Consider the following 12,018-nt stretch of genomic DNA (forward strand, 5'->3'; position numbering starts at 1 on the left):
GATATATCCTCTAAAAAGGCCTATTTGTTGCTTCACTTTGCTTTGCTGATTTGTTATTCCAGGTATGACACAACATAAAAGCATTAGAAAGTGATTGGAAACATCACAGCAAGATATTTGCTAATTAAAACAAGCTTTATTTAGGGTTAGAAACTCTAGATGACCATAGATATTGTCCTTTTGTGAGTGGGAGAATGCAACTCCCTGACAAACAGGGGCAAAACCAAACTATGCCCTTTTTAAAAAATGGATATGCCTATACTGCAGGCATAATACTAGAATAAAGCAAACCATCTGACACTGATCTCCATGCTACCAAAGCTAGACAAGCAAGAAAGCCCAGGATAGTTAGAGAAAGCCAGCTCTGATGACCCCTCACAGACTTCTGTCACCTTATGGCCTAGAGAGAACAGACTAAGGTCTAGATTTTTCAGAGTTTATTAACATGGATCTCTAAGCCGTGTTAACTTCAACACATCCACTAGTATTGGATTCTCTCTGCCTATCTCCTAGTTGAAAGGCAAATGCATTTTGCAATATGTCCTGCAGTCCTGATTCCCAACGGTTCATGCATATTGTGGTTCCAGTTCCACACCTGCATGCTACGCACCTGTACATAACAGCCGGAAACTTTTCCAGGGTCCTATTGTTTTCACTTACCCATATTATCAATTTGCCTTGTGTTAAGGATTTATTAAAGACTTAAAGGAATAAAGATTTAATAACAGCTCCATTTATGCTTATTATGTCATAATAAAGTTTCCATAAAACACTATTTTAAAATATTGTGATAATTAAAACCACAGAAAGATTATTTGTGAAGAATGTTTTTGTTTGTTTACATGTAATTACTTTCATATTCTCCAGATCAAATGTTTGCAGCATTTGTAATTAAGCACCTCCATAAATGTTTACTTGAATGTAACTGAAAACAAACACATAGAAAAATGAAATATGTGCTGGTGTAGAATAAGATAATTCCATGTATCTTATCTACTTACTTTTAGTTCTTAGCACAAACTATGGGATGTGTCTAAAGAATTTCTTCACATAGATGGATTTCTAAAAATAATTAATATCTTCTAATTTTTAAAGGATCAAACTTGTTTTCAAGGCTCAATTTACAACTGTAAATTGTTACACCTCATTGTTACACTTTTTCTAGGTGACCCTAGGACTTCAGATTCTACACTATACACACTGATTTCAGCAGGACATGGAAAAGAAGACACTTTCCTTGAAGAGCTGGACAGATCTCTTCTTAAAGATTTATGCTTATTCAGTACATTTGACTGTGCATCAGCTGACAGTCTTTGGTATGGATGACATCAACCATCTGACTAGTTTCATTTAGTTTATCCAAAAACTCACTCCCCCAAACTTCCATTATTTTTTATTTTGGGGGGACTAGGAAGAACTACTTTTTCCAGTAAATTAGTGTCTTCCAAGGATATTTCATTTTTAACTGCTAGTAAGAAAAATGGGCAGTAAGGAACCATAATGTTTCTTTTCCCAGCTATATAATTGGTTCGCAGTCACCTCCTGGCTATGAAGAGATGCCAGTCTACCAATCTGAGAGCAACGGTGCAGCCTTTTAAGGTTAGAGGTGATTTAATTGATATTCTGAATCACCTCCAAAAATTCTTCCCAAGACTTTTGCACATTGTGATACCAGCAGGTATGACGAATTATTGCAGGTCCTTCATGGTAATGTATGGACACAGGTGGTTTTATCTTAATGCTCATTAACCTCTTAACATTTGATCAGGTTTGCTGCATTTTAAAGATTCATTATAGAACCAGTTTTGTTTGCAGTCAGACTGCTTTCCCCAAAAAACCTGAGATCTTCTGAACTACAGAGGAGGATTTGTCACACCTCACGGAATTCTGAAATACTTCAAAGTATGCGCGATAGCACTGCATCTCTTAGTCACATATATTTGTAGCCCTGACCTAAAATTCAAGTGAATTTTCTGTTCATGGAATGAATATTTTATTTCTGAATGACACAGACTGGAATTCAGACACTTTATCCTACACATCTCTTTAAGTATCTAAATATCTAAACAACAGAGTGATTAAATCTGTTCTTCAAACAGTATTTCTTTTGAGATACCCATCTGACTTAGAAGGTTTCTGCCATGCCAGGGTTTTTGGGTACTGAATGGGAAAGCCCATTATCACAGCTATGGCTGTTTTCCCTAATTGAATATGCCATGGTTATGGCTCAATAAAGTCCACTGAGAAGCTGGAGAATACTGCTCAGTTATCGAAAGGTAGTGAAGAAGTGGTTTGCAAGGAACAATAATTATCTTCTGTATTTCATATTATTTTCATTATTTTCCATATGATAGAAATCAGATTATCTGAATCACAGAATCATTTCGGTTGGAAGGCATCTCAGAGGTCATCTAGTCCAACCTCCTAGTCAAAGAAGGGTCAATACTGAAGTCAGACCAGGTTGCTGATGGCTTTTCAAGCTGGGTCTCTAAATTCTCTTGGATGGAGAATCCACAGCCATTCCGGGCAACTGTTCCAGTGCTTCACTACCCTCGCAGAATTTTTTTCCTTATATACAGATGGAATCCATCAGATTAAATTTATGACCATTGTCTCTTGTCCTCCTACCACACACTTCAGTAAAGAGCCTGCCTTTGTTTCCTTGATACATTTCTCCTAGATACTGACAGGCTGCTGTTAGGCACTGCTGCCCAAAGGCCTTTGCCAAGCTAGACAAGCTCAGATCCCTCATAAGTCATGTGCTTCAGGACCAAACCATCTCGATGGCCCTTCACTGCACTTGCTCAGGGTAATCCATATATTTCTTTAAGTGGGAGCCCAAACTGAATATAATACTCCTGATGTGATTTAATAAGTGCTAAGTCACTACCCCTGAGCCACTGGCTAAGTCTCCAGACCAGGACCCTGTTGGCCTTCATCTCTCCCAGGGCATCCTGTTGGCTCATGTTCAGCTTGCTGAACCTGCGCTCCAGGTCCTTTTCAGCAGAACTGCTACCCTGTCTGCTGGTCTCAACCTGGACCAAAATGCAGCTGCTTCCTGTTGTACAATTAGTGCACATCTGCTTTTAGACAGAAATGTATGTGTGTGCTGGCACATGTGATGAGAAACTGTCGTATATCCTCTCACATGTTCAGGCCACCCACCAGTTATGAGATGAGTGGCACTTCCACTTTGGTTCTTGATGGACCCACATACAAGCCCATGTTCAAACACTTGTTCACTGCATTACAAGAATACAAGTTTCTCATACACAAGAAGTGCACCCTGGGAAAAAAAGAATGTTCCTTTATTTTGTAGTTTTGCTCTCCTTTATCAGTTCTCTTTTCTCTCACTTAAAATATTAGTCTTATTCCAGAATATTGTGAATAATAAAAAAATTAAATAGCTGCTATTGTTTTCTGTACATTCCTATTTATCTGCAAGTGCAAAGAAATGTTTTTAATTAGCCTAAATGTTTTAACTAGGACTGAAAAATAAAGATGAACCTAGACTGAGATGGAATTGTTATAAAAGTGTATAATCAGAATTGGCTTTATATAGTATGTTCAGTGTGCTACAACTTATAAAACCTAAAACCTGCATAACAAAATGAATGAAAACAACAGATGCAGGAAGGCAGAAAATGGGCTGTGGCAGTTGAACAGAAAGATAAGCAACAGTAAAAAGTCATCAGACACTTGTTTCAAATGGAGTTGTAGTACAATATATATTCCTCTCTGCCCTACAGCCAGTGTAACGCAACTGTGATGGGAAGATGTTACAATGCAGCACTGAACAGGTAGCTTGAATTGAGTCAGTTCAAGCACTGGCATTTAAACTGAGTCTTTAAACATTTTTGACCAGTGATTTTTTTTAACCCAGCTACAGACATAGCCTACTACAGATAAATGCATGATAATGCAGGACCAGTAGACTGTGCCAGAATTGAAACTGCTCACAATAAAGTGCATTATGATTAGTGCAGGCCTAAATTCACCATTAATAACAACATTGCATCATAAGTCAACTCATACTTTCAATACATTTATCTGAACATGAAGTGAAATGAAAAGTCTGCAAACAGTGAATCTTTCAGAAAATTTATGAAAATTGAAAATTCCTACTATCTCCATCTCTACGGCCATAATCCTTATCTCTCCTGTGCCAAAAGAATAACTCTTCTGTCTTCAACTAGTGAGAAAACTTTGCTAGAAAATACTTTTGAGAGAAAAATTCTTTCTGGAGAAAGATCTTTGCAGTATTTGCTTATACTTAATTCCTAAAAGAAGAATTTGTATAAGTAAAGGCAGAATTCACTGAAACAGCTCCAGATAAACTAAGCCTTTGTATTACTCTATCTTAATTTGTCCCCAAATCTAGTTACACTCTGTTCTTGGGTGACTTTCTGCTGTACTAGGCAACTATTAATTAAGATAATGCAAGTTCTTTTGCAAAAGTCATTTGAGAACAACAAAATGCTGATGTAATGTCACTACTAACCTAGGTCAGAGTCAAATCAAATACTCTAGAGGTGAACATCCACATCATATCTCCACTCCCAACAACCACCAAGCTGTAATATCTTTAGCACTGAAATACTGTTCCCTAATTCACTATTTAACCAGACATTTTTAGGATAAAGTGCAGAAAATCTGAGGTACACAGCAATATTGAAGAACTATTTCAAATGCCAAACCCCTTCAATAGTTTGAACTCCAAATAAGAAAAAAGTTTCACCTCACCTTCACCACTCCATTTTCATGCATGGTGATACAGTTGTTGGGATCCTCTGAAAGTTCATATAAAGCCTGAGCTGTAGCTCTATGAACCGCTGGATCATTTGACTTCAAGTAACGGACTAAAGGAGCTACAGCCTTGCTCTCTCCAAAGGTCACTCTGTTGCTCCCCCACATGCAACAGCGGGAAATGGCCTCGGCTAAGTGACGTCTTAATTTGTTATTGGTCTGAAGAAGGTAAAAACATAATAAATTAAAGACACCACAATACAACAAAAAGTTCATAGGAAAGCAGAGTTGTATTCTCAAACATCTTTAAGGTATGCCAATTTAACTGAAGCACAATTAAAAACTGGAAAGAACTGTAACACATGAAGGAACTAGTCCTTTATTATTGTCTTTTTATGAAGTGTTGTGCGTTTTCATATTATTTCAAAGGTGCTTTTAGACTGACTGGAAATAAGATGAAATTAGCTTTAAAATGTAACATATAGACCCATCACTGAGATTGTCTGCATGGTTCAGATTTATTGCGCCCTCAACCCTTTGTGCTTTTTTCACCTGGCAGCTGCATCTCTCAAATGCAATATTCAGCAACAGTGACTATTAAAATGAAGCTCATCTTCCAAAGCAATTTTAGTACCAGCCACAGAGTGTTTTCATGTCTAATATACATCTCACAGAGGAAGGATTGTACAGCTCTTCCTTACAGCTGCTGTGAAATCTACCACTCTTGTCATAACCTTTATTTGGGTATAATGCAGTCTGACTTATGTATACTTAGTATAAAATGTTTAGATGTTACTTACCGTGTTTGCTAGTTTGGATAACAGGGGAACGACTCCATGATCTGTTAAAACAGCTAAATTTTCTTCATCCTTAGCTATGTTTGTAATGGCCGCACATACACTTGCTAAAACTTCTTTATTATTTGACTTTAGCAAATTGACTATCAGTTCCAAGCCACCAACAAAGGATCGAACCATTTCCCCAGCATCCTAAATGAGAATCAAAAGAAATATTATTTTAAAATATTCAATCTGTATTTTAAGCAAATGTTTAAAAAAGAGAATGGCATGACATCATTATTCAAAACTGCAGCTATTGCTGTGTTGCCTTCACCAAGAAATACGGCTAATTCGTAACTCAGAGCTCTCTTGATTGACATATGAGAGTTAACGCTGTTTCATGTACCACCATCTAGACAGAAATTCAATGCTTAAATAAAGGTATCTAGTGTCATTTTAGATACCACAGGGAGAAGAACTGGAGCATTAGATGAAATTGGCAGTTGGCACGTTCAGGATAAAATGAAGTTCTCTTCAAAGAATAGTTAAGATGTTGAAGTCCTTGGAGCAGGATTGCAATGGCTGTTAGAAGTTTACATGTTAGAAATTAACCAGACAAATTCACAGGAAAAAAAAGTCCATTAAGGTTTATTAAATATAAAAGTATTCCCTCTGATTTAGAAAAGTTCCTGAGTCACAGATTTCTTGAAGGTGGAAGAGCATTCTAGGCAGTGGAACCACGGCTACAAGTTTGCCCTGTTCTTCTACCTTTCCACAGGCATCCCCTGTGGGCTAGTGTGAGAAACAGAATACTGTGTCAGTGAACCTTGGCTCTGACATAGCATTGGCTGCTCTCACACTCCTGTGTTTATTAATCAGTTCAAATTAGCAAGCGCATGCTTACATGTCAATATGTAAACCAGAGAAAACCAGCAGTTTTGGGACTGTGAGACTAAGCTAACGGGTATAGAATTCATTTGGTTGCCCCAAGCAAAAAGCGACTGGCAGTATCTGATGAAGTGACATGCAGCATACAGTACTTCATGTACCCTTAAAAGCACACAGGGTATAAATCTAAGATTTGTTCAAGCATGAATTCTTAACTGATACATAGCCACTGACCAATGCTGTACTCTAAGATTCATTGTGCTCTGTTAAACTGAGATGCTTGAAAAGAAACTTATCTCTTTCTTCGGTAAGACATTCCACCATGTCAGATTACATTATTCTAGATAACCTCCTGGTTATCCTCCTGGACAGAAACAATGCCAGAATAGAAAAAAACATCTACTTATTTGAATGATTTTTTACATGTTTATTCAACCCACGGGTAACTCTGAGCAACACTTTGCCAACAACCATCTAGAAGGAGTTCTCAGGATGCCTGGTTATCTGGGGCCTGAAAGCCAACACTGCAAAATGCAGCAGCATTTTCAGAAACTTCAGTGTAAACATAATAATTAGCAAAGGGATGGATGTAACTTCAAGAGCCTGACCTGAGTATATCAAGTATTGCAATGTAATCTGGAGAAATCACCATTTCTACTTGAATGGGTCCACCAGTTACTTTAGTTGAGTGGACCTCTATACTGACCATAGATATTTGTGTTTTATCAGGACTTCTTTATACAATCTATAATCCAGTCTGACATTTTTTGTCACATTTTCTATCTTTCAGATGTGGATCCAGAAAGATGAGTGATTCTCTTTAAGTTCTTTGTCCAATGAACACAGAAACCAGCGAATAACCTAGTTATGGACAACCTAAGGATTTCTGTAAAACATAAGACTTAAGAAAAGTAAATAAACTATTGATTACAAAATAGATATGGGTCAGAAACCACTGTGGGCAAGAACTTCAGGTGTTTTTTGATGTTTCTAGCCTGTGCACCTCAGTGATGGTAAATGTGCACAGATGGAAAGAAAGGTCTGCAAGTGGAATTTCTTTCAGGAGCCTCCTTCAGCAGATAAACAGGAGAAATTTTGAATTAAAACTACCAGACACTCTCCTGAAAGCCTTTTGGACTGAAAGGTCTTAGGACCTCATGAAAATTCAAGAATGGGTAGTATGAACTTTCCTAGGGCTAGGGAGTGACCCTGAGACCAAGAATGGTTTTGATTATATTTATTTCATTTTGGGGGCTGATTTATGAACAGAGTAGGGTCCAATTGTATTGTGCTAAGTTTGCTGAGCAAATCCATCAAATTGCTCATGGACTTGGTAAATAAAGATTCCAGAAGATGCTGCAGTTCATATTTTTTAGTTCTGGGTCTAAATGCTAAACAGAACTCTTAGCTGTGATGTTTCCTGCTAACAGAAAGCAAAAGAAGTGAGTAGGCCCATCAGGAATGAAGCATTTTCTGCCACAGGCAGTGCAATCCTCAAGACTGGAAGGAAGAGATTAAAGCCATATAGTGTGAGGGTCAAAACCAGAAGCCACGGCATGTGGAAAAAAGGGTAATATCCAAGAGCAAAATTTGTGCTGAAGTCCTAAAAAACACAGAATGAACAAATAACAGAGGACCTTACAGAAACTAAAAGAGGATCTAAATGTTTATGCTGAAAGAGGACAATCCAGGTTTATTACCCAGAAAAGCAGCTGAGAGAAACAGAGAAGGAAGGGCAGTTATCTGCCCCTCTGTTACCACGTGAGCTGCATGTAACAGGAGCTGAATATATTCTGGATATACCGGAATAAAAACATTCTCTATCATTGCATACATACCACAATGTAAATGTATCTACAGACAATCATCCAAATGTAAACAACTTTTCTTGATATCAGTTTTCATGTCTGTCTTGAAATTTTAAAATTTGACCAAAGATGGTAGATAATGTGTTACAGAGCAAGATTTCTACACAGAAATTTCTTACCTATGGGTATTAGAGGGCTAGACAGCTAAATGACCAGATACACGAGAAGAAAAGAAGATATTTTACATTTACTTCAACTTCTTGAAACTTACTACAAAAGTGTGCATTACATTGTGTCTAAATATTGGCTCAAGAAATGAGAAAGGCTTCTGTTCAACAGGGAAACTTAGAGTAAGGTGTCTAAGATTGGAAAGGTGCCCTGCTATACATGGACATGATTCTACTTTTCTACATGTATTATTATTCATGCTCTTGAAAGGCATTTCATGAAGAGATAAGATAATCTGTATCCTGACTTAATGAACTAGTATGTACATTTTTTATTTTCCTACCTGTACATACTTTCTTTCCAGATAATTATAACCCTACTTGTTAAAGTTCTCTTCTGACAACCTTATGCTTTCCACATTTTGTAAAGAAGCACAGTCCAATTAAACTGATGGAATAATATATAAACAATCCAGCAGTGAGAAAAAAAAAAAAGAGTTTCAATGATTGTCTGTGAAACCAGCTAAACACAGGGACAGAACCTCCTACCAGTGATGAAAAGCAGAGGGAAACTGCAGAAACCACATGTCAGGAAAGTTTCCCAAATGTGATTGTGGGTGTAGTCTGGTGGTCTGTGCAAGACAAAGGGAAAAGCAAAGAAGTAAGAAATGTGAAGAACAATGAGCAGAAGGAGGACTGAAATGAGAGCTTTAAAATCCGCTATGTTACAAGATCTTTTTTTTTTTCCCAAAGAAATTTCAACAACAAATGCAATTTTTTTAGTATCATTTAGCAAAACCACATATTTGCTTTGTACAGGAAATTTATACTTTTTTTTTTTTTTTAACTGAAAGATGTGTATTTATGATATTGCCATACTTTAAAGATATTTAAAGAAAAATTATATGAAGTTGTGCCTGTGATTGTGGAGGTCTGGATTAAATTATTTTGCATCTGTGTTCTTTGAGTAAACTTGTATTAATGATCAGATAGCAGTTCATGCTATAAAGTCTAATGTAATTTCTGTGACTTTAGTTTCCAAATACTCTCAGGCATTTTCATCTATACTTATTTTTGTAACACAAGAGAAGAAAAATCACATATAATGTTCTTTTGGAAATCTTTCGCACTTTTTGTTTCACACAGAAAAAAACACAGTCTCTAAATTCTACCTTCTAAATTAATCATCAGACAACTTTTAGTGAGACTTAACCCAAAGGGTTTGTCATTTCCAGCTATTAGTGTGTGATAAGCTTTCATATTTACCTGTGTCCTTAAACTTCACTGTTGAAATGTAAATGTTTCAAAGTCTGGGTAGTTTACTATTGGGTAATAACAATTTTAATATTGAACTTGACACGGAAAGTGTTCCATTTCCAAGACTACCTTTATGCTTTAGTATTTACATACTGCAAACTCTAATCTATGAATATAGCTATTAAACTACATTTACATTACTACATTCTTTAGTGTTGTGTATGAAGTTATTCAATACACTTCAAGTATTTTGAAAAGCTTAGAAAGCATCTTAGGATATAGCTATACAAACCAAACAAACTAAAAACAAACAAACAAACAAAACAACTTGAAAGAAAAGAAGAATGCATTTAAGTGAATTTCGGTAATTTATTCCCCCCTTACTTGTTGCGACAGAACTTTACTTCTTAGTTGTTACAGCAAGGCTACTCAGCTTGAGTTAGGTGGGGAAAAAATGATATGGCAAGAATAAAGCCTAAGAAACAGCTTTTATAGATAAAAACATTGATAAAATCGCTCCCACTAGATAATTTTATTGTATACATCTGAGTGTGTTAACGATAGGCTGACTGCTTCTGTTTTTACCATCACACTTCCTGAGCTCAACAAAGAGGCCAAACAAAAAGACATTTAAAGTAATAAATATGTTAAACAAAAAAGAGAGGGGGAAGCAAGAACTTTTTATTGTATACAAGAAATATCTTCATTTTAAACCTTCATCATTATTATAGGTTTTAATGTAATATTTAACCTGAGGTGAGAGATATGAAGAAACATACATTGTTAAACCACATTTTAAGTGGGTGAAGAAAACACAAAGAGATAACAGGATTTTCTTGACTTCATGACCGTATCTTCTAACTAGTGGACAGCAAAGTTTTTATCCTCAGAAATTATGGTAAACATGATGTCAAAACTGGATTCAAAGGGAGTTTGCAATCTCATGTAGTAAAAAAAACCAACCTATCTGGCATAGACATTGAGGCCAGCAGTTACCTGTTGTGCTAAGAAAAGCCTCATCCTGCTACTCTTTAATCACCTATATCTTCATCTTGATGAACTGCATTACTATTAACAAAATTTAGCTAGCTTTCCCTTTTTACTTATTTCTACATTGGCTTCTGCCAAGAGCAGAAATACTGCGAGACAGACCAGCTTTACACATATTTTTTTTAATTAGGAGCAGAAAGCATATTTGCAAAAAGACAGATTTGGAAAAATCACTTGATCTTTGCAGTATTTATACAAGGAGAACATTTGGGATTCTTGGTTCTCTTGCTGTCATATTATATGTGTTTTTGTGGTTATTTTCGTTAAGTAAAGAAAGTTCATCAGCCTTAAGTTGAGACATACAGTTCTTGTAAATGAGCTACTGAATTCTTTTGTAACTGAATTCCTACCTTATTTTTTCCAAAGTGAATACTGGTTGCTTTATTTGAAAGACATAAAGCTAAACACGGTATTACAAAACCACATTGTGTTTATCTTTAAAATACTCCACTTAAAAGAGAAAAGTTCCTCCACTAAAAACAAGTAGTATTTCACTTTAAGAAGCGTAAGGTGTCAAAGCTAATCTGTCAAATCGAATTGCTCTTGTCCAAAGAAGTGATGGTATGGCTGTGCAAATAAACTTTAGTTATCAAGAGTAATTTTTAAACTACCATTTCTTTAATGCAGGCAGCTGTCTTGTTCCATCCCCCATGACCAACTGAATAAGTTATCAACCTAATGCACAGTCCAATTTAAAATTCAAAATAAAGAAATGCAACAGATAGATTTCTGTATTATAGCTGTTCAGTGAAAAAGGGAAACACACAATTTAATGTAATGAAGTTTCTATTAATTTTTCTTATTAAACACTTTCATGGTAACATTAATCAAATTACTTTATATTTAAAGGCTAATTTTTATTCCAGTCTCTACAGCAGTGGAGACTTCCACTGTAACAGAACTGATGAAGAAACATCATTTAAGATGAGACTCCTTCAGTATATCTCACAGCTGTTCTGCATTGGGAAAATGCAACGTGTTGGGAAAACAACAGCAGACAATCAACTTTTTCCCATCCTCTTCACCTCAATGGAGCAGCTAAAGCCAGAGCCACAATGCAGAGTAGCTTTAACATGGCTCCAATGTTAGTCTGTAGCCTGGAAGAGCAGAACTCCTTACTCTTGGCTCTTCGGGGATTTGATCATTGCACTATTAAATAGCTGGCAAGTATATTGCTATTGATACTTTCAAGAAACAAAAGCAGAGTCCATTAGCCAAGCACACAGCCCAAGAAAGCATGCAATGCATGTTCTCTAAAAGATGGTGAGGGAAAAGAAGGTCTACATAACCACTCATGCAACATGGTAGTCCATTTGTCTATTG

At 36.3% G+C, this 12,018-nt stretch overlaps 1 protein-coding gene across 1 annotated transcript in view; it reads right to left on the minus strand.

Moving 5' to 3' along the window:
- Positions 1-12,018, minus strand: part of LOC309436367 (outer dynein arm-docking complex subunit 2-like) — a 55,013-nt gene that overhangs the window by 21,417 nt on the left and 21,578 nt on the right. Inside the window, exons 8-9 of the mRNA XM_082045503.1 lie at positions 5,547-5,735; positions 4,744-4,965 (exon numbers count right to left, since the gene is read on the minus strand). Of these exons, the coding sequence (XP_081901629.1) occupies positions 4,744-4,965; positions 5,547-5,735 (411 nt within the window). The remainder of the gene's footprint in view (positions 1-4,743; positions 4,966-5,546; positions 5,736-12,018) is intronic.

This window comes from Streptopelia decaocto (genome assembly GCF_964273445.1).
Source record: "Streptopelia decaocto genome assembly, chromosome: 2".
NCBI lineage: Eukaryota > Metazoa > Chordata > Aves > Columbiformes > Columbidae > Streptopelia > Streptopelia decaocto.